Raw genomic sequence first — 26,840 nt, forward strand, 5'->3', positions numbered from 1 at the left:
AAATAAGGCACCAATGTTTTTGTAAGATATTTACATCTTTTAAGGACATTCGGTAGACTGATTCCCCACTGTTGGTTCAACCCCAAAACTTGTTTGTATTCAAAATTAATTATGACAATGCATATTTATATTGAAACAAACTATGATAAAGGGAATTATATTATATAACAAAAGGCAAGGTCACCAGAGTTCAACTATGTTTGTTTTTGTTTTAAACAAAACTACTATTGAAAGTATAGTTTGTTTTTTAAAACCACCTTTTTTCGAGCTATGTGGATGCATAATCAATTCTACTGAGCAGATATTCTGAACAATTACAACCCCAAAAATCAAGTAAGTGACACCAGGCACACAATGACCTGTTCTAATACTTTTATTTTGAGGACAAATTAAAGACAAATGCGTATAATCCAGCTCAATAAGATGTAGTTTTGAAACGACATTGTCATCTATGCAGGGTTGGTTCTAAATTCTGCCCGCTATAATATAACTACATGTATTTGACTTTAAATGTGATGACTGAAAGTAGAACGCAAAAACTTCTGGTTACACAACATTTAAAATAAAATTTTTAGATAATTTCTTTGGACAGAATAAAAGTGGATCTGAAGTTTCGTGGCGCCAGTCACGACCTGATTTGTAAACTGAAACCGCAGTGCTCCATGCATGAATACAAAATGAAGTGCTAATATATACAACTTCACGGAACCAGTCGTACGACATTCCTGGCAAATAAACATCGAAAATAGTATATTGCTGATTTTGCTATCGTAAACAACCAATTTTGTAAAGTTGGTTCCCTCTTTCCATGGCATATCAAACCACAGATTCTAGTAAATATTGCTAGATTGTATTTATAAAGACATGATATTGATACATGATTAGCATTAACAAACAATTATTTATTAATAAGCTATGCATTTGACTAAAATTAATGAAGCAAATGTAAGTGGTTATACTAGTATATTTTATTTTATTTGACTCAAATTAATGAATTGGAAATACATTAACCATGGTCAATAATCATACACAAAAAACACAATAACACGAAATACAGATATAAAAAATAAAATGTTAAAACGGATTACACTAGCAACTGTAAAATTATGTTGATAAACTTTCCTAGACTGTTGGCAATGAATCTTTTATTCCCATAATATGCACAAACATATCTTCTTTTGGTAATTTTAAAATAGTATTTGCAGTCAAGAATGAGCATGCATTTCATCACCAACAGACTGATCAGAACACAGTGTGCAAAATCTTTGCTCTGACGGTATTTTTTGGTATCTTAATTTTTCAATTGGTAATTTATGTAATGAAATTCTAAATTTGGTTACACTTACTCTGATTTAAATTATTAATTTTATTCAGATATGGTTCATAATCTGATTTGTATTTATTGTAAATACGTAGTTTATTATGTTCCATTTTGAATAGAGTTGGTAACCATATTTTTTCATAGTAAATTCTTTTAAGACAGTTTCTAAAAATGTTAGCATTATGATACGCGTCATTTAATCGAGTTATTTCAAGTAGTTTGCTAACAAAGTTTGCCCATGAATTACCATTGATTGTACACTCTGATAAGCACAGTGGAATTGGGGGCATTTCGCCCAATTACCACTTCGCCCGAACGGTTCCGCCCAGTTCGCCTGATTCCTCGTATGTTTGGTATTTACGTGTAGTCAAAACAAGATAACGCAGAAGTCGAAATTTCAAAGTATGGTCGAAATTTAAAATAAATTAGCGTAAATCGGGCCCTAATACTATATTAATTATATACAATGTTGTGTTTCTATTTCAATTTAAAAGTATGGTCGAAATTTAAAATAAATTAGCGTGAATCGACTGTAAAATCTGACTGTAAAAAAAGAGGAAATAATATATTATTGGTACTATATAAATTGTATTTAAAACTTTAAAAATACGGTAACGACGTCGTGATTTGCGAGTTTTATTAGATTGATAAACGCCGAGGTTGGCTTTAGGTACTACTTAGTGTTCCAAGTTCCCAACACCGGAGGGCGTACAAAGGTTCCGTCAATGGTCAATCTTTGCATAAAATGCGCGGATTGAAATTATTCTGCCAACGACACCACTGTGAAAGTATTTTATTCAAACACCGATGGTGAAACAAGTGAAAAATCTGTGTATGACGGCCGATGCATACCTGTCCCATTGCCTGTCGGCCACCCCTCCATTGTGAATGGGGATGACTACCCGCATTGGCGGACATCAGTTGCAGTGTTTGCATCGGCAAGAAAACCCTGACTAAAATGCGATCATATGGTAGATTTTATGCATTTTACCAGATGTACATTTCGAATCGAAACCCCCAGTAGGCCTACTGTGTAACATCGGTAAATCGGGCGAAAAGGAAAACGGGCGAACCGGTAATCAGGCGAAGGAGTTCGGGCGAAGTGGATTTCGGGCGAAGTGACTGTACCCCGCACAGTGACTGCATTCTTTATTTTTTTACTCTTAACCAAAACTTGTAAATTTGTGTACAAATCTCAGTAATTAGGGTATAACTACCAAGCTCTGCTCTAACAGCAATATTACTTGCCCTTTTGTGAACACCAAGTAGTTGTTTGTAGAATTTGATGTGGATTGATTCAATGTTTGAGCTATCACTGAATAATTTCTGAATAAATAATTCAGGAGTGATATTAGGCTTAAAACTAAAAGCTGTCCAAACTTCCGAACCGTATAGTAGAATAGGCAAAACAGAACTACGCAATAGTTTAATTGCATTAATTGGTGAGGCAATAATGTTGTTTAATAGCAGAGTTTGTTTTGGGACCCCTAGTGCTCGCTGTGCTTTCTTTACAAGGTTGTTAACATCGACTGTAAAATTGCCACTATTCTGAAAGGTGATCCCTCAGTTTGTATAGGAAGATACTTGTATTTGTTCATCATATCATTAATCCCCCCCTCTTTTGTTGAAAATAATAACTTTGGTTTTTTTGATGTTGACAGTCAGTTTCCACTTTTTGCAGTAGTCATTAAGGTAGCGAGACTATTATTTGTGTTGAAAATTACGATTTTCACATTTATTTATTAATTGATGAAATGCACTATAAACTTGCATCTGATAAAGTCAACGTAACCTAGAATGTCATGTAAGTTGGTTAAAATGTCGATTTTCTGAAGGGAAGCAAGGCAGTTTCAGTCAGGGGGGGAGTTGCATGACACGATTGGTTGAAATACTCGTCTCATTTGCATAAATTAATATTCATGAGCAATGAAAAACTCGTCTTTTCAGTAAAATTGTGCCAAAATGCTTTCCGATAGCATACATGTTAGTTCTAAATTGATTGATTCTATCGTTACGAGCTGAAAAAATAATCGGAAAAATGATGTAAATGTAATTTTTGAGACACGTTTTCGATCAGACTCCAGCTAACTATTGAAAGAAAACACAGGTTTTCTCTTTACCATGATCATAGCAAGTTATGAAATTCATGGAGAATGCAGAGGCACGTTTATATTTCACTCTAGTACTATTGCTCAAAATTGCTCAAAATGTTTTCGGTGACTTTTATCAGTGACAAGTTACCTAATTAGTATGCATTTCGAGAAACCACAATGTGTGTGCATGCGCAGTTTGAAATGGAACAGATTTGAACGCAATAAAATCACGCGTAGAACTCGGGCTCCAGCAAGAAATTGTGGCGTCAAACTGGTTGTCGGTTGAATTGTTTTGCAATAGACATAATTTTGGAGCCTATTTTTGTCTATGAAATGTTTCTAAGTTTTGTTGAGGATTATTCTGTAAAGAAATTGCTTAAATTATTTCATCTGTTCGTAAACGGGACGTTGTTGCTTTGACGGTGGGCTACGGACGACTGACGTCGAAACGTTCCATTCAGGTCGGATGGCGCCCTCTCGTGCCAATCCCCCCTGGTTTCAGTAGTGTTTTCCAAAATCAACAACACAGGTTTAATCTGTGTGCCTATAAGTTTCAAAGATTAACTCAAGACAAAGCAATGTTAGGATGTGTTATCAGTAGCTATCTGACACACAATGAGTGTTTCCAAACATTTGAGTGGTTTGTCTCCGCCCCTGTTTATTTCACAGATTAGTCATATGCATATGAATGTATCAGACACAAGGTCACACAGCCACTGAAAAAAATCATTGATTTTGGCGTTTTCATCTGCCGATTTTATCGAATTATAGCTATCCCATTCCTTTATTTTTTTGTTTCCAATAGCCTTACACATTTGGATGCCCCTACACATGGTAAAACAGACCTTGAAGGAAAAACAAATCGTTTGTGTCGATAAACAAGCTTGAAAATCTTTGCTGTTACTTCATGGACGTTTTCTAGGAGTTTATGTTTTTCAAAATACAAGGTCTTTAACAAAAAATAACGTATACTTATTGTCGTCGGATTAACACCAAATTTTCACAGCTTTAAGGTGACAATGAGAGGAACTTGAATGTGTCCAGACAAACTATTTCATGGATTATTTACCAATGTGTTGTGGTTTGAGTTGCGGTCAATGCGACTAAAACAGAAATTAAAATTCAGGACACTATTTTTCAAAACGCGCTGCTTGAATAAAACTGACCAGACACATTCAATTTACCAGACTATTGAACAACTAGGAAAAGTGAAAAAAAAACTTCTTATCACCAGCATAAATGCGTAATTATTTTTTTTACAAAAAAAGTATTTTTTCACTTTTGATTGAGTAACGCACCGTAGAATTCAGATACGGGCATGGCAAACACACCTTTGAAATGCTTGAAGTCTGGCGATTCCAAAAATATATACTTTCCTGGGTCTATTTGTAGTCGTTTGGTCACAATTAGAAGATGAAAACAAGTATGCAAATAATAGTCCCGCTACCTTGTAGCCCAGAACCTGACTTTGACAATATGACAAGGTCATCCGCAAAGAGTAGACAGTTAAATGACATGTCATGCAGCCTGACAGGTTCAGTTTGTACTGGACTTTCATATAGGTCATTGATATAGATATTAAACAGAGGACTAACTATGTTAATTGTAATTTACACGACTATAAAACTGCGCTATTTCCCACAATTCTGGGGTTTAACCAAATCATTACCAACCCGAATCTGAATGTACAAATCACTCGGGATTATACGTAATCACCGGCAGTGTGAATCTTTCAACTCATTAACATGGAGAACATTGAGGGGGGAGGGGTGGGGGCAATTCACTATTGAAAGAATTGGGCCTTGAATTTTAAAGGGAAAGCCAAGGCTAACTTACTACTCCCAGATAAAAGAGCTCGGCAAATGTAAGAACATGCAATTTACAGTTTTTTTTATATCACTTCATTCTCTAGATATTCAACTTTTCATCAATTTATGTAGTCCGCCATCTTGATTGATTCTGACATCATATAATGCGTTGCCACAAATTGATTTCATTTCCTTTAAACGTCCGTCGATGAATCTATCATTTTGAAATTCATAAGCGAAATATATTCAATGTTAATCTAATGATTTTGCACCATCCCCCTCAACTTACTATATCAACAATCGCGTGATGTCATAAATAAAATTCCACGACTTTTTAATAAAAAGTCCGAGTCGGTGAAGTATAAACATGGGAGACTCAAAAATCATCGTTCCATTTTTTCTTCACGTTCCTAGCGGTGTAACACAACACGTGAAAAAAAGATTGTTTACCTGTACATGAAATTCGCTGTGCTGTTTTGTTCACGTAACTCAAGTTCAGATAACTTTTAATTAAACATCCAGTTATTTGTTTTTACAAAATAGGGCGGGGTTTCAAAACGATGGGCATGGTCATTGTTGTAACTATGCCCATAACTAACAATTTAGCATTTCCTAAGTGCTACACAACTAATTTTGATTCCAAGTCAATCCAGGGCGGCGGCAGCTGCCTGCCTGCCTGCCTGCCTGCCTTACACACCGGTCATGTTTCCGACAACCAATGAGAGTAGCCAATCACAGACCACGTTGCAGCTGGTCATTCTTCGCGTCAATGAGAGACACGAATGTTACCGGCCACAATTCCCCACTGATCTTTAAAGCAGCAGGCCTGAAAATGTATTGTTGAGAAGTTATTTTAACTAGTGAAGCCGTTAAACATGAACCACCAAAGGAGTTTCAGGCTAGAATCGCCAAATCCTTAAAAGTTTAGGGAATGATGATTTTCGTAACACCATGCTGTGTTGTGTTGTGTTGTTACCCAGCCATACACTGGGTGCTTCAGATTCATTTTACAGTCGAAACAATGCGCGCACAATCCAAACTATGGATCAAACTTTTCTTATCAGTTCAGAACAAAAAGGAAATAAAAACATTAAATTCAATGAAAATCTTTATTTTATTGAAAAGTTGTAACATCAAATATAGAATTGCTAAAACATAAATAAATAAATTTCTCAAAAGTTAAATTGTTCCCTCAAAAAAATCAGGTTGGTATATCCACAAATTAGCGCATAAACCGCATCTTGTTTTGTATACTGCCCTCAACGGCAGTCATAGCATATACTATCGAATGCGCCACTTAGCAGCGACGTCAAAAAAGTTATTGTGAAATGCTACCTTCAACATTTTGAAATCTACTGAGCTTTTACGTGAATTTGACATACGGATCCTCGTTCAAGGGCTTATATTTCACGGAGTTATCTTTAGCTTCACAACCAGTTTGGTCAGAAGATTGGAAGTTACTGATATCGATACCACGGTCTTGTACATCTCGCTTGATGTCTGTCAGGGTACCAGTGTTTAGGGTGCGATCACGGCTTAGAATCCAAGCAAGTTCCATCTTGAAGAATCCGAATATGAAGTCGTCACAGGAGTACACTATAGAGTAAGTATCGTAGTCAGTCATGAGAACCCAGTAGTTGACTTCTGGCATCCCTGTAAATAATACATATACAACTTTTTTATATATGGACACCTGATTGTGGCCGTGGAACATCTCGCATTTATTGACAGATTTCCCAATTTAAAATGTAAATGTCGGAACAAAAACTGCAAAATGTGCTAGTTAAAAGAAAATCCTAAAAACATGTTACGACTGTCGCACTGTCTAAATCGTAATATCACAAAGCAACAACTTGAATGTTTCAGAAGGATCAGTAGCCAACACGAGTCGCACTGAAATGTAAAATGTACAACGAATAAATTATTAATATAATCTTACACCATCGCAATTTCACTTTCAACTTAGCAGGCACGTTTGGGTCTGGCACCCGGGCAACGCTTTCAATCGAGGCTTGTTCACCAGTCTTGGCGTCCATCCAACTGCCTATTATTCCAATTACGCCATCTTGTTTCAGCCAGTACTTGTCATTAAGGCATTTCAGACCCGATTCGAACCCGGCCGGAAATCTCTCAATCTCATTCCACGAGCCGGTATAGTTTTCAAGTTTGAAGTCATGTTGTACCAGAAGAGTTGGACACGAACCACGTGATATAACCTGTCCACAGACGCTGTAAAATAATGACAAGGCACTGACTGCGAGAATGATAAAACCACGAACTTCCATTCTGATGCCTGTGGAAAAGATAACCGCCAACAACGGAGTCAATGTTCAGCTATTAACAAGGTTGTGCCTTATTGGCTACTCAACACCTGACTGTCAGACCAATCAGAGAGCAGCTTGTTTGTTGACAGTTTTTTTTCGACCTATCAAATTCTGCCTTGTATAGATGCTTTAACTCAACTGCAACTTCAATTGGTTTCTGGTTATAAAGTACTCGTCCACCAATGTTATCCTCTCGCTATCAATAGCCCATCAAAACAGACAACTTGAATGGTTGTTTCAATGAGGTTGGACAGCTCTAGTCTTTTGTTCCTATTCAAACAATCGATAAATTTGCATATTGACTGACGTATACTTCGCATATATTTGACTCCTCGGTTATCCTCATTTTTGTTGAAAAACTATATTGACAAAATTTGTATTTTCCATCGTTCTTTGACCCGACTATTATAATAATTAATTTTAACTAATTTCCATTTAACTTGGCATAAAGTTAAGAAATAATTTCATGTCAGACTAGAACGACGTAATTAAGTAAGTCTGAGTATTCTAACTTTAGTTTTCGGATATTCCCAAAAATAATTGATGTTATATTCTGTGTCTACAAACTCCGGTTTAGTTGCGGCAGCATCACGTTTTCTCATGCTGCCATCCAAATATTCACTGGGTGTTTCAAATTTAACACACAAAATGCCGGGCAACGAACAATTTCATATTTTATCATCTTCTGTTATTGCCGGCCTCTCAGCAGCACTGCCTCGATATATGCTCTGCGACTTCGCTGCTTAAATAACTCAACAAATTTAAACTTTAGGACGAGCTGCTTTGAAGAAACAGTACGGATGAAAACTGTTATTTATTGTAACTTTTATTTTTTTTGATACTCTAAGTTAATTATTGCATTGGGCATGCTTTATCATGGCCTGGTGACATTTGCTGTACCAGACGCATTTACAACATGCAACGATAGTCCAAGATAAAATTACATTTAGTGACTACATCACAGATATGGTAAGATACAAAAAGCTACACGGTTTTCCGAATAAAAGCAAATTATTCTTCCAATCAGTACATTCACTGCCAAGGAAAAACAGAAATAAAACTCTTATTAGGTGGAAAGGCTTGGGAACCTGAACCAGATGCTTTGTAAGATGTACCATAGAGGTAAAAGTGTTCTTTTACCTCCATGGATGTACCTAGAGGTAAGTGTCGAGAGTCGTCCAAGTAAAACAAAAGATATGTATTTATTATTTGTGTAATTAGCTCTGCTTAATAATGTGAGATGTAGAACTAGTTTACTTGCTATTATTGTCGTATATTTTGTTAAATATACTGAGATTGTTCCAGCGATATGATTCTGTGAAAATTGATCAAAATTTTAAAAGTATGATAAACATTAAAGTTTGAATCCCATATTGTCTTCTTTAGTAAGGTATTGTGGGTTCACATGCATATTTAGTGACCGTCTTGGAGTACTTATGTAGGTGACACATCGGCATATATTAAATACTGTAATTGGGCTTTAGCTATAGGAGTCAGCGTTGCGATATTTGTATTTGTATGTCATAATCATTCTGAAATTGTGGTTGGACTAGGAAACTTAATTGTCCTACTATTGTCGGTCTGCTCTGATCGGGTCGCCTCGTGGTGTTTTGAATTGAATGAAGCCTCATTGTACAACTATTAACTCGGAATACTGGCTTCCCGGTGTTGAATTGGGCCATTGTTGTTAGCAGTAGATTTTGCGTTCTAATATTTTATTTTAGAAAAGTTGAAGACTTTGCCAAGGCAACTTGAATCTAGTTATCATAACACAACAGTTGACCACCAACAATTGTTAAGAATAAGTTATTCACCTCAGAAAGTATCGATCGAAAAAGTGGGCGTGGTTTCTGAAATATGGGCGTGGTATTTTTTGGAACTCGATGTTTGCGTAACTCGATATACGTAACTCGAACGATTCAGTATCTCCAACAAGAGACAAGGAGACTCCTAAACTTTATTTACAGTAGGGACTGTCATGCGCACTATTGGAAGGTCATAGGTTATTTCCTGAATCATTCCACTTCAAATTATCATGGTACGCAACCATTGACAAAATGATGGAAAGGTCAAAAGATATAACTAATATAACATATGACCATATATGGTCACGTAACCTCATTAATATGCATATCTGCAATATCTCACGTAATCTCATTAATATGCATATCTGCAATATCTACCTTGTTGCAACTAGTTCCATAATGATGTCAACTGGCAAGATATACCAACGACCATACGATGTCATGTGACCTAACTAATATGCATATTCAGTAACATCCTATGCACTCTAGCACATGGGTACATATTTGAAATATTTGCGGCAAAATACAACCAGTACATTAATAAAGGCATTGACAAGAGATGTGGCTGCGTATGTGGTATTTAACATGCATAACTAATATCTGGAGCACAATAATGGGTACATTGGACAAGACGTGACTCGCTGATACGGTCATGTAATCTCATTAATATGCAAACTTTCATACCTCGAGAATATTGCTCAAATATGTGTGCAACCAATATAATAAAGACATTAATAAAAATACGACTAAAATATCAGATTACCTTAAATGGTCATGTGACTTTGTTATTATGGAAAACTTTTGATTATTTGTGATAATATGCAATATGCAAAGCCTTTGCTTTTATTCTTGAAAGCTGTTAAATGTTGCTTTGTAGCTATAATTTTTACTATTTTTATTTCAAAATCTAACCTCAACATATAGAATTACCGAGAATCGAATACAAAATCTTTATTTGTGCTGTTTTGTCTATTTGTAAATATTGCCCTCAGTGGTAGCCTTGGTATATACTACCGTGTTAGTATTTCGATTCTGGCCTCTTTTCTCTCTGTGTGACTGTGTCCCCATGCATGCCATGAGGGCAGTATAACAGGCAGAAAAGAAAGAGACTCGCCAAATCAAGTATAACTTAACAGTAACGTTAGGAAAACCCTGTCCAGTTCTTGTAATGTAACTATTCCAACATTTTAAAATCTACAACTCAAAGCTCCTAGGCGAAGATGGCAGACTAAACCTCGTCCAAGGGTTAATAATTCAAAGTGTTATCTTAAGCATCACAACCAGTCTGGTCAGAGAATAGGAAGTTACTGATATCGATACCACGATCTTGTACATCTCGCTTGATGTTTGTCAGAGTGCGAGTATTGAGAGTGCGATCACGGCTTAGAATCCAAGCATATTCCATTTTGACGAATCCGAATAGGAAATCATCACACGAGTACACTACAGAGTAAGTGTCGTAGTCAGTCTTCAGAACCCAGTAGTCACCTGCCGGTAGCCCTACAAATAATAAAACATATACAGCGAAATTAATTAAACGAAATGTATTTAAAACGAGTCTCAAATACTTTTTTTTTAATTTTACACTTGCAATGATGAAGGAGATTAATTGAAATAAGTATAAAGTATTTGTCAAGAAATTTATGATCACAATTTAACAACGTGTAATGGTCAAAAATAATTATTAAAGAATAGTTTGTTTTTTTACTCTCAATGGCCAATATTTGTTGAGATATTTATTTTCTCGCTTTAACAACTTGCAAAGTAACTTGGGGAATTCAGTGAATAAGTACTAGCAGACAGCGATGAAGAATGCACAAACCACTGAGATACTGTACTATAGTGAACGCAACCGACAACCTTATTGGTGCTAACGCTTTGCACCTGAGATGCTGGTACACGTGTTTTGAAATGTTTTGAGTTAGCTTAAGTAGGGTTTACGAAACCAACAAACACCAAATTAGCGGTAAAGTCTGTCTCGAGATTTACGTGATCATGAACGTGTCTTGGCATTAGGATCGGGTGCTGGTAGAGTTTACGTAATAATAATAATAACAACCTTTATTGATATCGTATCCCTACTGGGATCTAGATTAGAATACAACAAGGATATAAGGAACAATAAAATACATAAGTAATAATAATAAAAAAGGAAATAAATAAATAGTAATACTGTGAAAATATTATTATATAAATATTTTTTTGGTGTTATTTTGAGGCAGCTGGTAAATTGCTTTTCATGAAGTTCTCTCTTTTAGTGAAACAGTCGCTGATAAACTTGGCAATTGCATTGGACAGTTTCAGAATTTTTGTTATTGAGAAGTGCTTTCAGATTGCCGGATAAGTTTAAGTTTTCAAACAAAGCATCTCTTTCAAATTTGTACAGGTTACAATTGAAGAGGAAGTGTTCTTCGTCTTCAGTTTCATTGGAGTCACAGACAGAGCATGTTCTATTTAAGATATCTATGTTGTGATATCGCCCAACTTCAATCTGAAGTATGTGGGCACTTATCCTAAGTTTAGTCATAGATGATCTGTAGATGGGGTTTTTAATAATTTCAAGGTATTTTTCAAGTGCAAAATCAGTTTTCAGCTGTCTGTAGGTACGAAGTTTATTTTTGTGATTAGTGCCTTTATTGTCATTATGTATTGTTTCTGTGCAGTGTTTTTCAAACATATTTTGTTAGTTTTTTTGTAGCTAATGGGATAATACTGGTCTTTTCGCAAACATCACTAATTTCTAAAAGGTTCAGTAATTTTGTTATGCCTGTGGTCCAATTACTGATGTTTTCTTTGTCCAAATTGGTGTCAAGTTTATAAGCCTCAGAGATCAGAGTGTTTTTATCTATATGTTTCATTTTCAGCCAGTAGTTAATCATACGTTTGATGCTTGAGATAAAAAGTGGATATCTTCCCAGTTCAAGTAAACATGCCAAGTTTCAATCTGATTAAAATCTGATGTAGTGTACAGGCTTTAATTATTTTGGCTATAAACTTATTTTAATTTTATGTTTTATTACTTTTGTTATTAATGCCTTTTTATTTTATTATTTTACTTTGATTTTTTTTAAATTCCGCCCTAGGCAGATTGGCCAAGTTTGTGGCTTTACAGTTTACTTGTAGTAGGTACTTACACATTTTGTGATGTAATTTTTCCATAGGCAAGAATTGTTTAAACAAGTCTGTTGAGTGCATATTAATAATATCGCTTGCCCAGATTTCACTACGTAACAAGAAACACCAAATTGGCGGTATTGTATGCACCGGTGCACTTGCACTAAATAAATAAATTTATGAGTAAATCTTTACATAAACAGATAAGATATATAAGTTTTACCAACTGAACCAAACTGTTGGCGGTTCCCACATAGTCTTGTGAATCTACGTACTGTTTAGTGATCATAAAGGCCTCGGTTCAAATCCCACTTTCACGAAAGCAAGCCAAACTACGAGCATGGTTACATAACGAGATAATCATTGAAGCTCTCTAAATGGGCTGCTAATATCCTCTAGTACCCCCCCCCCCAATTTATATATCCCCTTTGGGAACTATCGAACTAGAAATTAATGAATATTCATGAGCACTGAAACTACATTGCATAATTTTTAAAAATGCATAAAGTGTAGGTATGTCTTCTGGAATTATACCACGTTTTTAGATACTCTCTATAAATTAGTCACATTTATATCGGGAACGCCGGGAGGGGTCCACATTGCTCGTTCTGGAATGTAAAAATGTAACTAATTAATGATTAATATATTCTTACATGTTCGGAATTTCACTTTTGACTGGTGCATGCTCCATGTTACAATCCAATTCTTTCAAAGTGTTTACGTGAAAGATACTGTAAACCTGGAAAATTACGTATTTTTATACTAGTATTTAGAACTAAACGTCTACGTCACGTGTGTACTTCCCCCAACGACAGCAATATGATTGTCGTTCCCCATTGCTTATTGAATTCTGCTACCTTATAAGTAGGGACCTTAGTTATTTACTGTACAATCAAAACAGTCCTTGAGCTATTGTTATTTATTGTTCAATTAATTTAACAGTCCTTGAGCTATTGTTATTTACTGTTCAATTAATTTAACAGTCCTTGAGCTATTGTTATTTACTGTTTAATCAGAACAGTTCATGACGAAGTGAATAGAAACTACGCAATTTGTTTGCTTATGTGTATAACGAATAAGAACTGTTTTGGAGAAGAAGATGAAAGCATCAACCAGTGAGTCGACATTAATATCAGCTCGATTGGTGACGAGGGGAGCTGTCAGCAAACAGTCCAATCTTACTACTATGATAAAGTCATCGCCCTAGACTCGTTTATAGTTAGTGATTTTTTTCACTGTGTATTAAGAATAAACCTACTAAGTGTTACATACTAGACTACATGTATCTGTATCTCTTCTCTGTGTACGCCCTTACCGCCTGGTAACGATCCCCGTACGTACCTCTAGTCTACCAACTTATTGAGCTAATCTACGATTGCTGAGTTCCCCAAACTCGGTAGAAACCCTGACAACACTTGATGACAGAAACCCTGACAACACTACACTACAAATTGATCACATTGATATCGATTAATATAAACTTACACCACCGGAATCTCACTTTCAACTTAGCCGGCACGTTTGGGTCTGGCACAAAAGCATCCCCCTGAGTCGAAGTTCGTTCACCGGTCTCGATGTTTGTCCCACTGTTGATTACCCCAATAGTGCCATCTTGTTTCAGCCAGTATTTCGCATTTATGCATTTCAGACCAGATTCAAACCAGGCTCGAAATCTTTCAATCTCGTACCACGAACCAGTATATTTGTCAATGTTGAAGTCTCGTTGCAGCGAAACACTCGGACACGGACCGCGTGATATAACTTGTCCACATACGTTGTAAAATAGTGACACAACACCGACAGTAAGAATGACAAGACAGTGACCCGCCATGTCGTGACTAGTACGTGATAGTTACTCAACTCACTCAGGATGAGGCCCGAGAGACGACCGGTATCTGTCTTGTATTGTTGAGTAATTGACAGTAAAGCAGCCAATCAGCGACCGCGTCGCAGTTGGTACTGCGATTCTTTCACTGGCCTGAACCATAGACCTTAAAAGACATGTCTTTTAAGGTCTATCTATGCCTGAACGTGATATTGTTTGGGAATTTTTGTAGACAGTCGACAAACTTCTGAATGATCTGCGTCAAAATACAATATAATGTAAATAAGAGAATGGTTTGGAGAAAGTATGCTGACCTACTTTAGTACTTGAAATTCAATTAAAGCATCCCGTGTATGAGAAGCTAATACCACGTGGAATCGCCCTAACAATAAACCTCTGTCACGTGGTGTTTGCAACAGTTAATCTCCGATCACCTATCAGATGATCAAGTATGGTATCCCCTCGGTATCAATTCTCCCATCATTGCAAAACATCCAATGATTGTTTCCAACCTTTGGACTTTTGCTCGTGCTTTCCTTTCACTTAAGAGATTTCATTTACAAATAGACTGACAGTTTACAATTATTTGACTTCTCGGGTCACTTTCAATTTAGTATGTCAGCAAAATGTGTCCCTCAAAATGCATTTCAGAGGGTCTAGATTTCAATATTTTGATGTTGATCTTGTTGATTGCGAGATAGGTTCCAGCAGCAGTTCGGAGGAGATAGAGCCTGATGAATTAGCGCCTGAAACTGTAGGAGAAGAGCTGGAACGTGAAAGCATACACTGTTTCATGATTAGTGTAAATCTTTTTTGTACTTTTTCTAAGGGGGGCAGCCAAATTTTTAATATGCACCTAGGGGGACTTAACAATTATTTACAATTACTATGTGAATTTCACCGGTTCCCTAGTGATTCCTTAAGAGTTTGAAAACTGTGCACTTCCGGAAATTATGGGAGCGAAACAGTTCGTTCATGATAACACATATTCAGAATAATAAAATAATTGTTTCCTAGTTACGGAATGAACAACTTTTAACTTTGAATGATGGTCCGAGTCATTTTTATCAGCGGTGAACACCTCCATTTCCGCAAATCACGCGCTTCGACATACTAGTACTATGTTTTCTAAGATCCATTTATACACCAATTCATATATACCGAACAAACGACCCGGCTGAGAAGCGTGTAATTTGTGATGTCATCAATTCGTGTGTGGGCACATCTTGTGCCGAAGTGTGTATGAAACATATTATATTACATTTTTTAGTTAAGTTTACATACAATTTTTCAGTGAAGCTTCAAACATGTCCCAAACATGCTCTAACTGTGTTTTTGCAGCGAACGCATTGATGTTCCTGAAAGTGTTCGCTTAAGTCGTCCAAAATTAGACTAGTTTTAAACTAGTAGATAAAGTGTCTGGAAATGTTTGAGACACATCTGAAGTACTTCTCGGGCAGAGTATGACACTAGTCCTATTTCGGTAAAGGCAACCAGGGCAGTAGTCATGTGGCAAGCGACCATAGCGTATAGTTGTTTACTTAGAAGCCTTATAGCGTTTTTACCCGTTGTTATTGTCGATTATGAGTCGATCATGTGAGCGATGAGTTTGCATTTCCTTTAGCTACCAATGCTCAATGGAGATAAAACAAATGTCGCAACCACGGACAGTTTACATAATCTAAGCAATTCTACACGGGGAGCACTTCAATTGAAAAGGAATACAATCGTGGCCACCATTTTCCTTTTAGCTTTTAACGGGGTCTACTATCGGGGTCAACAATTAGTATTCAGAAAGGCCAGCGATTAAAAAAAAACATTGAAAATAATAATAATAAAAAAAAACGATATAACTATTGCTGTCTACTTGTCACAACCACGACTCACTGATTGTTCAAATCCTCGTAAAAAAACGACATTTGAAAAGGCATAGAAGGGTGCGTCGCGGAAAATGGTCCGCTTTTTAAGGGCCGGGACAAATATTTGAAACTTCAGTATTGTCCTATGTTCAGTACCCACTGCTGAAAATAAGGCACTAAAATCAATAAAAAGTATCAATCAAGAAATAGCAATCATTATTCGGGTAGGAAAACAATAATACAATACCAAAGTGGACTCGGAGTTGTCAACCTCGCATGTGGCGAACTGCCATTATCGTTCGATTGTTTACAAACAAGCGGCTACCTATAGGAGCCTTAAAGGGCGGCAGTCGTCGTACTGCGTCCTGCTTGATATGTGACTCATAGCGACATATACAACGCGTGTAAAACACATTGTTTATTTACATGAAATTCGAACACGCGCTGCGCGACGACCACCGCGCTTTAAAGCGGGATGGTCGTCACCTGCGCACGCGCGGGAATTGAGTCCCAAGCGACGATAAAAACACACACTACCAACGCAAAGGCTCATGGGTAGACGCTTGTTTATAAACAATGACACGCTATGGCCATCTGACGCATGCGCAAGTGACGACTCCCCGCTTTAACGATTTTTACATGCGTTGTTATCGTCACTTGGAACTCAAATCTTCCGCGTGCGCATTAACGACCGCCCTGCTTCAAATGAAAATAAATTATCATTTTGTTAATAATATTGTAACTAACTCAGATTTGTACCATGATGTGTTACGCGCCGTTTCGCTGTTGCTGTATTTCAGTTAGTTTAAAACAGTTTTGTTGTTATTTTTGTATTTTTTTCATCTTTGGTTACCAATTTTGTATTCACAAATATTTATTTTGTATTTCATACTATCAACAATTTTCATACGCTTATTGTCTACAATTTTGAATAAATATTATTGATTATATGATTATTCACATACTAAAATGCAGATATTTATAATAATAAATCATTTCAGTAATTTTTTACTAAATAATGATAATCCAATAAATCATAATTAAAAAGATATAATAATTTCTGTTATATAATTTATATTTCATATAATATTGTGTCAACTTGTTGAACAGTTTTTACTAAGACGTGGTTCATTAGATTTTCAAGATTTTGACAATATGTGAATGAGAATAATATGAGCGATGAGTTTGCATTTTATGTAGCTAACACAGCTCAATGGAGATGCAAACACATGTCACAACCACAGACAGTCATTGTTCACACAATCAAAGCAACACAGCGAGCACTTCAATTGAAAAGATGCCCATTCATTTTAACTTAATAATTAGGTGATAAAAAAACTTCTTTTAAACGAAAACTATTTCTGTGTATTTGTCATAACCACTGATTGTTCAAATCGTCGTAAAAACGACATTTGAAAAGGGTGCGTCACTAAAGGGGTTCATTTTTTTTAATGATTAAAAGTGCCGTGTCAACTAATTCATACAAAAGTATTGACAGGGATCTATCTTCAGCAAACTACTGGTACGGCAGTACCGTATCAATAAAAAGCGTGTATCAATGAATAACAGTCATTATTGTCGAGTACTGTGAAACTGGGTTTGCACCATTTTTATAACTTGCTACGTTTTAAACAACCTATTACACCTATTTTTTTTAAATAAAACATTTTTATTGTCTTGGGGTAAACCATTTAAAGTGTTTATAAGTTAGTCGCGAACACCTTCGTTAACAAAACTGAAGGTGTCTCAAAATATTTGCAAAGATGTAGCAAAAATATTGTTAAATAACAGTTAAATTGTTATTTATTATTATAGACTTAATTATACGCATTATAATTATAATTATTTGCACAGGTGTGTGGTAATCACCATATTAGGTGGGATTCAACATTGAGGATCCTCCAAAAAAAATAATAGCTAGAATAATAAGAAAATCTAACAATTAGATTATAAGGTATTGACGTCTGTCTAGCGCTGCGTAATCCAGTGACAACACCGTCCATGTTTAATTTCATCGGTTATTAACTTGTAACAATAATATATATTCTAATAAATATGCTACATTCAGTAGATAATAAGTATTGTGTCTATTATAGACAGTATACAAACCCTTTGTATATGAACACTTACATAGCTGGGTGTTTTAGCGTAACAAATTGCATGCGCGTTTTCTGAAGTGCTTCAAAATAAAACAGGTTTGAGGTACTTTTGTATACATGCCGTATGCAGAAACACTTGTGAAACATGAATAGTCAGGGGTGTTACTTCAAAACATTGCATGTGTGTTTATGAAATGTTTCAAGATAAAGCAATTTGTAAAGTGAAGTGTTATATCCCCGTTTAACACAAATGTGCCTTATACATACACTTTGTTTATAGCCTGGTGTTTTCAGTTGAAACATCGTTGGCGATTCAGCTTTCTGAATTGAAAAGTTTTCGAGAAAAATGTTTAAATTAAATGTGAGAATGCTCAGATGTGATTTGAACTACAACCACCATTCACCAAATGCGAAATATTATAATACACACGTTTTCAATTTAAAAAGTATTTCGAAAATTTACAGTGTAATTTAAACAAGAGATGGTGAAGTTATTATTATTAATTTTTATTATTATTTAAAAATACAAACTACGTCATAACAATAAAATGGAAATGCACAATCATAAATCTCTTTTACCTTAACATATAAATGATAAAAAGGTAATTGGGATATCCGTTCTTTTTTAATTGTGATCGACTGTGGAATCCATAATATTTACTGAAAATCAACACATACATTACTAAAAAAACAAAAACAAATAAATAGCATTCCGCTTGTAAAACTCAATGGTGGCGCTTACTTAATTCCAGTCTCTTGCCGCTGTGCATAATAAGTAATAAGCAGTGTAGCAAACGTAATTGACAGACTGGACGGGGGGTCTAACTCAGCCGTGACGTCAAGAGATCTCCTTCGAGTGCGAAATAATGAAAGTGTTCTGAAATCTACAACTTCGGGCTTCTAGGTATTGGTGACAGACTGACCCTCGTCCAAGGGCTTATATTTCAAGGTGTTATCTTTAGCATCACAACCAGTTTGGTTAGTGAATAGGAAGTTACTGATATCAATACCACGATCTTGTACATCTTTTTTTATTTTTGTCAGGGTACGAGCATTTAGGGTGCGATCACGGCTTAGAATCCAAGCATATTCCATTTTGACGAATCCGAATATGAAATCGTCACACGAGTACACAACAGAGTAAGTATCGTAGTCAGTCTTCAGAACCCAGTAGTCACCTGCCGGCATCCCTGTAAATAATAATACATATATTTCTCTATACATTTCTTTTCAAATTTGTAATATAATGGTTATTTACAAACAGAACATGTGGGCATGGATTAAATTACGTCACATTCACTGCAATTCTCTCCTTATAATTTGGTCACTCAAAGTCACTGACAACATAGTACCCCCATGCTGGTATTAATCCTTGCACAAATTTCGATTTTGTTTTCATACGTGCACATTTCAAATTTGTACATCTCATTTTCAAAATATGGTGCAAGTAAAAAATATTACGAAATATTACCCATGATGCTATACTTTTTTATTCTATCTGATAATATTTCACCCACTACTGCTGCGTATTGGTTGATTCAGTAAGTTATATTTGGGGTTGTGTGCAGCATAAACCACAGTGCGTGTAGTTGACTGACTTCGATTGTTTCTTCACATGTATTAACATGCTGAACATCGTCTTTAATAGTAACACAGTTTGGGATTCATCAACTTCAGTTATATGACATGATTTTTTATTAATGTCACAAAAAGAAATAATCTAATGGAGGCCCAACCATGGTACATGTACTCGAAGTATTAAATCAATCTAACTGTCCAACAAGTCATTGTCAATGACACGTCCCCGTTCCGTTCATATTTGAGTGACATATACATTCAAAGCAGATCATGACCGAAATGCACCTGCATATGTACAACACATTGTGCTAAATCTGAACAAAATCCATCCATGCATGACTGAGATCCGGTTCTGGAATTGTGAAAATACGTGATTTTGATGCATTTTCGGCCTTAAAATGGCCATCATTCCGCTATTGTTAAGCAGATCATGAAACAAATGCACATATCTATTTGTGACATGATGTACCATGTGTGTGTGAAGTTTGAACTTGATCAATCCAGACATGTCTTGGATACGGATCCAGAACTGAATTCTTTAACAAAATGGCCGCCAGTCGGCCATTTCGAATTTGATCCGAAAAAAAAAGACGTGCATCAAGGTCCTATTATGTTTAATGTATGTACCAAATTTGAACACAATCCATCCATGCATAACTGAGATACGGGTCCGGAATGGTGAAAATGTGCGATTTCAATGCATTTTCGGCCTTAAAGCGGCTCCCATTTGGCTATCGTTAATGAGATCATGAAACAAATGCACATACATATTTGTGACATGATGTACCTTGTGTGTGTGAAGTTTGAACTTGATCAATCCAGACATGTCTCAGATACGGATCCAGAACTGAATTCTTTAAAACAAAATGACCGCCAGTCGGCTATTTCGAACTTGATCCGAAAAAAAAATGACGTGCATCAAGGTCCTATTATGTTTAATGTATGTACCAAATTTGAATGAAATCTGTCCATGCATAACTGAGATCCGGGTCCGGAATGGTGAAAATGTGCGATTTCAATGCATTTTCGGCCTTAAAGCGGCCGCCTTTTGGCTATCGTTAATGAGATCATGAAACAAATGCACATGCATATTTGTGACATGATGTACCTTGTGTGTGTGAAGTTTGAACTCGATCAATCCAAGCATGTCTCAGATACGGATCCAGAACTGAATTCTTTAAAACAAAATGGCCGCCAGTCGGCCATTTCGAACCCGATCCAAAAAAAAAATGACGTGCATCAAGGTCCTATTATGTTTAATGTATGTACCAAATTTGAACAAAATCCGTCCATGCATAACTGAGATCCGGGTCCGGAATGGTGAAAATGTGCGATTTTGATGCATTTTCGGCCTTAAAATGGCCGCTATTCGGCTATCGTTAATCGGATCATGAAAAAAATGCATGTGCATATGTCCCATATAATGTGTGATGTGTGATGCATGAGTGAAGTTTGAACTTAATCGGTCCATGCATGTTCGAGATACAGGTGATCACGGACGCACGGACGCACGGACGCACACAGGGCAAAACATAAGTCCCCGTTTTCGGACTGCGTCCGAACGGGGACTAATAAAGGGTCTGTACCCAAAATGAAAAAAACACTCGCTGAAATTGCAAAATTGGAGATATCGTCTAGAAACATTTAAATCAAACGTAGTTCCATCCAATGTGTACCATTTTTACAAGGTACAAAATAATAGAATTGGCGATATCCAAAAAAGTCGCTTAAAGAAAATATGACGCAAGACGACGACGTCGACAAAAGGACTACTAGTATATGAACAACTCAACTTTTCATTTGTGATGACAGTGAAGCCAGACATATAAAAATGCGCCACAAACATGACACGATACGACAGATGAACTACCTAAATTACAATGAAATATGAAAATGCACTGCTAGTAAATGATTGATATAATCTTACACGAACTGAATTTCACTTTCAACTTAGCCGGCACGTTTGGGTCTGGCGCCCATGCATCGCCTTCGGTCGAGGTTTGTTTACCGGTCTCGATGTCTGTCCCACTGTTAATTACCCCAATAGTGCCGTCTTGTTTCAGCCAGTACTTTGCATTAATGCATTTCAGACCAGTTTCAAACGAGGCTGGAAATCGTTCAATCTCGTACCACCAACCGGTATATTTGTCAACGTTGAAGTCTGGTTGTACCACGACAGTTGGACACGACCCACGTGATATTACCTGTCCACGGACACTATTAAATAGTGACACAACACTGATAGCGAGAATAAGACAGCGACCAGCCATGGTGTTTACCATGTAATAGATAACCGCCAACTCCAAGGGGTTTCTGCATTAAAAGCCAAGAGGGCAATGCTTAAGGCGATTCCAAGTTAGACAGGAACGCAGAGGAAGCGGCGGTTAGCGACATCACATTGGCGTCCCCTCCATATCAATGGCCCACCAGTGCAAAAACACCCCTAACAAGATAGTGGTTGTTTCCAGCGAGGTTAAGAACCCCCGCCTTTTTTTCTTCTCATATGAGATATACATGTATTTGTAAAGAAGACGAAGTCAGACTCTGTATGCAATGTCATGCCTGCATTTTTAGTCATTATTTTTTCCATAATTAAAAATATGTTATGCGAGAGACGGGTTATCACGAAAGCCAGGTTATCGACTACGGAGAAAACGGCGCGTTTCGCGGTAACCCGGCTTTCGCCATTGACATTCCCATAAAATTTTATTGAATAACAAACAAAAGATTCTATGCAAGTGTCGTCTGACTATGGACTATAAACTACAACCGTTCCCTTTGTCTACAAAGAGGTGACCGAAAAACTATGCAACACTTTTTTGCTAATTTATTTTATTTTTGAACTGGGTGAATTTTTTTCTCTCCAAATACTTGAGCATGTTTTTCAATTTTGCCAAGTGACCCAGCTATTTTCGAATGGGCAGCCCATATGTTGAAGAAATTGCGATTGTTATGCGATAAATGTTAACACTGCAACGCATAGTGAGATTACAGACTTGTGCGTCGAGGCTTGCATCTTTTTATTGAACCTCGTGTTAAAATACACTCCATTATAGAACATTCTTATTCAACCCTAAATACTACTGCTTGCCGATGTACTGTTAACGTGGCTGAAGACCGCTGATAGAACAAGCCCAGAATTTAGTTAAAATGTTGCTAATATGTTTGTATGCATGCAACGTACATTGAAAAAACGGCGTTGCTGTACCCAAATGAATAGACCACGCAATAAAAATTCTAATAAAAAAACTATACGCACAGGAGATAAAGTTCATCAAAATTCGTGACTGTAGTGTCGTTATTTTATTTTGTATTTGAGTACTATTTGAATCGTATTGATTTTATATGATAAAAGTAAGCCGTTTTAAATTTAAATTCAAAATGAATTATTTTTTTAATTGATCCATGTTCCTCATGATGCAGCATACAATTCAACGAATATTTAAACACAATGAAATTATTTCAGGTTACGTATTGCCTCTCAATTTGTGTAACCTTTGTAGATCTCCACACATTTGCATTAAAGCGGAAGGGTCGTCTCCTGCACACGCGTGGGAATTGAGTCTCCAAGCGACGATAACAACACGCACTAAAAACGCAGAGGCTCATGTGTAGACGCTTGTTTGTAAACAATGACAGGTTATGGCCATCTGGCGCATGCGCAGGTGACGACTGCCTCGCTTTAAGTTTCTTGCCGTACTAATACCCTGAATATTACAATTAACTATATGGTAGCTACAGGGTAATGGGCTAACATAAAAAAAGGTTTGCGATGGCAAGACTGGAAGGAAGAGTTGCATTATACACTACTCAGTCTAAAATACAACAATGTGAGAGTTAAAATTATCTCCACATACTGTTCTATTCCCACAACAGAGGCCAATCATTACAAACTAACACGACAAGTATGGATATTCCTGCAAAAATAGTAATTTTCGAGGCATGTACGAGTTCTCTTGATTTGTGTTTATTTCTCAACGATCAGTAATGTATTTATATTTAATCGTATATATATTCTATTTTACCGGCCGATGATCATAGTGCGAATTAAAAGCAAAACTAATTGATCAATATCGTATAGCCAATCTTATGACCACCAAACGCGCCGTCACTACGATGAAGCACATTGTGGAATGATCAACTGGGGTAAGGGGGGGGGTTCACTATCGCGCAAGTTGGCACTATAGTAAATCTGCCATCGTTGAGTATAAAATTTCATGTCAACCTAACTACTCTGCACCATTCATCTTACTGCGTTATAAATAACTTAGTAACACAACTTTTCCAAAAAAAGATGAAGTTTTTATTATTTCTTTTATTATTAAAAAATACAAAAAGTCAACAATGCATGTGGGAAATGCAAAATCAAGTCTTTGTAATTGTAATTGTGAAAGACCGAGGAATCAACAATAGATTTATTGAGAATCAACAAATACAATTCTATAAAAAAAATGACATTGTACTTGAATAACTATTATAGCCGAATATAAAACTTGCGCAGATAATTTCAAGTCCACGTTTTATGCTGTTTTAGTTTGTGTATGATATATTAATGAGCCTACTTCAATCTCTTGCTGCTCTGCTACTAAGCTCTCGGGTATAATAAAAAGTAACACTGAAAACGACAGAACGGCAATGACAGACAGATTGGAGGGAACGTCTAACTTAACCGTGACGTCACTGTATTTCTTTCGACGTAAAATAATGTGACTTATGAAATCTACAATTTCGGGCTTCTATGTATAGATGACTGACTGACCCTCGCCCAATGGTTTATATTTCAAAGTGTTATCTTTAGCATCACAACCAATTTGGTCAGTGGATAGGAAGTTACTGATATCAATACCACGATCTTGTATATCTCGTTTGATGTCTGTCAGGGTACCAGTATTTAGGATACGATCACGGCTAAGAATCCAAGCAAATTCCATTTTGATGAATCCGAACATGAAATCGTCACAAGAGTACACTACAGAATAAGTGTTGTAATCGGTCCTCAGAACCCAGTAGTCACCCGCCGGCACCCCTATAAAAATAATACACACATTTCTCTTTAATATTGGTTACTAGTATACACTCAATGGTAACGTTACTGTGGCTAACATAACGACACTTCCGCTACAATCCGTTACTACATCCTGTTCTCATACAACTGTGTCACCAAAATTATTAGCATAGTACCACCATGCTGGCATCAACCCTTGCAAGTGTTTCAGATTCAGAACCTATTTTTTTATATCAGCTTATCCCAGCATTGATGTTCTATGTTCACATTGTGTTCCAACCCCAAATGCCATTGTGCGAGTTATAAGCAATGAAAATGCTAAACGCCAAAAGCTCGAACAGCAAACCTTGAAATGGCTAAAATGCCGGGAAATGGTCGTCTGCTGCTTTTAGTATGTACTTCGTAGTATTTAATGTATTATATGCATCATATATACATGGGAAAACTTATTTGTAATATTCTCTCAAAAAATGTAGGCAGTGTATGCATGCAACTAAGTAGACACCGACGAGTTCGCTCGCTTTACGGGAGTATCCAACAAGTTATCGGGAATACCTTCTCCGTGACGTCATATTGTCCTTAGCGAAAATGGCTGCCACCGGAGTTGCGTGAGGTTCTGCGCACTAAATTCCGGGGAAAAGGACATCAAAGTAATTTGTCACGGTTTTGGTTAATGTTTAATGAACATTACTGATTGGCGTTAGAGAAAATATTCTGCATTTATCGATTTTTATTTGCGATGCAATTTGGCGCACGTTTGTGGAGCAAGTCTCCAAGCCAGCAGCCAATTAACAAAATTGTATACAGGTACAGGCATGGTGATATTCGTCCTCGGGCATGAGGTTATGCTCTAACACAAACAAAAAGTCCATTTTAATAGTCACATAAAAACTAAAATTCAGTATTCAAATACAACTCCGCTGATACTGATACTCAAATACTGATAAATGATTGATATAGTCTTACACCATCGGAATTTCACTTTCAGCTTAGCCGGCACGTTAGGGTCTGGCACCCAGGCATTGCCTTCAACCGAGGTTCGTTCACCGGTCACGATGTCTATTCCACTGTTGATTACCCCAATAGTGCCGTCTTGTTTCAACCAGTACGTAGCATTATTGCATTTCAGACCAGATTCAAACGAGGCTGGAAATCTTTCAATCTCGTACCACGAACCAGTATATTTGTCAACGTTGAAGTCTGGTTGTACCACAACAGTTGGACACGGTCCACGTGATATGACCTGTCCACGGACACTATAAAATAGTGACACAACACCGACAGCAAGAACGAGACAGCGACCGGCCATGTTGCTTACTATATAATAGATGACCACCAAATGGCAATTCAAAGGTGATTCTATATTAGACAGGAACGTCGATGAAGCGGCAGTTAGCGGCACTCCCACTATCCAATGGCGTCCCCTCCACATCAATGGCCCATCATTGCAAAAGCACCCCTGAAATCGATAATGGTTGTTCCCAGCAAGGTTATGGACCCTCTTGCTTTGTTTGCATACAGGGTTTGACCTAAATTTTAATACAGCTTTGTGTTTATTTTTGTGATTTTCCTTAATAATTAAACACTGTGCAAGCCATGTTACTAAGCAAAATGGGAATATAAAATTCAACCGTTCCTATCGTCTACAAAGGAACGAACCATTTGAACTTTGGGTGGGCAGAAGGCAGAAAAACTGTACAACCTGTTTTTTTTGTGATAATTTGTTTTTGTTTATTATTATTAGTTTTTATTTATTATTGAGCTGGATGAAATATTTTTTTATATACATTTACTGTTGTAGATTTTATTTTTTCTTGTTATTTAACCCTGTAGATTTCTTTTTCCGTGATTTTTTTCTGTGCATTTTTTATTTTTCACTTCTACCATCGTACCTCAAGTTTTTTTCTGGACAACCCCCTAATCCGAGTCATATTTATTTGTGAGCATGTATTTTTAGCGAATTTAGCTAGAGAACTGATTCGCTAATTCAAGATGTCGCTAATGACTTT

At 36.6% G+C, this 26,840-nt stretch overlaps 4 protein-coding genes across 4 annotated transcripts; all 4 read right to left on the reverse strand.

Moving 5' to 3' along the window:
- Positions 1-5,853: 5,853 nt before the first annotated feature.
- On the reverse strand, positions 5,854-7,507 carry LOC102805525 (apolipoprotein D-like). Its single transcript, XM_006823761.3, has 2 exons — positions 7,162-7,507; positions 5,854-6,875 (listed from the first exon to the last, which is right to left on the reverse strand). Exons 1-2 carry the CDS (start codon positions 7,505-7,507, stop codon positions 6,586-6,588), a joined length of 636 nt encoding a protein of 211 aa, XP_006823824.1. The 3' UTR covers positions 5,854-6,585.
- Positions 7,508-9,913: 2,406 nt separating this feature from the next.
- Positions 9,914-14,347, reverse strand: LOC100370437 (apolipoprotein D-like). Its single transcript, XM_002740494.4, has 2 exons — positions 13,951-14,347; positions 9,914-10,851 (listed from the first exon to the last, which is right to left on the reverse strand). Exons 1-2 carry the CDS (start codon positions 14,294-14,296, stop codon positions 10,619-10,621), a joined length of 579 nt encoding a protein of 192 aa, XP_002740540.1. The 5' UTR covers positions 14,297-14,347; the 3' UTR covers positions 9,914-10,618.
- A 4,392-nt stretch (positions 14,348-18,739) lies between these two features.
- Positions 18,740-22,161, reverse strand: LOC100370738 (apolipoprotein D-like). The gene is made up of 2 exons (XM_002740496.4): positions 21,754-22,161; positions 18,740-19,438 (listed from the first exon to the last, which is right to left on the reverse strand). The coding sequence occupies exons 1-2, from the start codon at positions 22,106-22,108 to the stop codon at positions 19,149-19,151; spliced, it is 645 nt and encodes a 214-aa protein (XP_002740542.2). The 5' UTR covers positions 22,109-22,161; the 3' UTR covers positions 18,740-19,148.
- A 1,945-nt stretch (positions 22,162-24,106) lies between these two features.
- Positions 24,107-26,165, reverse strand: LOC100370584 (apolipoprotein D-like). Its single transcript, XM_002740495.3, has 2 exons — positions 25,798-26,165; positions 24,107-24,852 (listed from the first exon to the last, which is right to left on the reverse strand). The coding sequence occupies exons 1-2, from the start codon at positions 26,138-26,140 to the stop codon at positions 24,563-24,565; spliced, it is 633 nt and encodes a 210-aa protein (XP_002740541.1). The 5' UTR covers positions 26,141-26,165; the 3' UTR covers positions 24,107-24,562.
- Between the last annotated feature and the right edge of the window lie 675 nt (positions 26,166-26,840).

This window comes from Saccoglossus kowalevskii, chromosome 15 (assembly GCF_978046115.1).
Source record: "Saccoglossus kowalevskii chromosome 15, keSacKowa6.1, whole genome shotgun sequence".
Classification (NCBI taxonomy): Eukaryota; Metazoa; Hemichordata; class Enteropneusta; family Harrimaniidae; genus Saccoglossus; species Saccoglossus kowalevskii.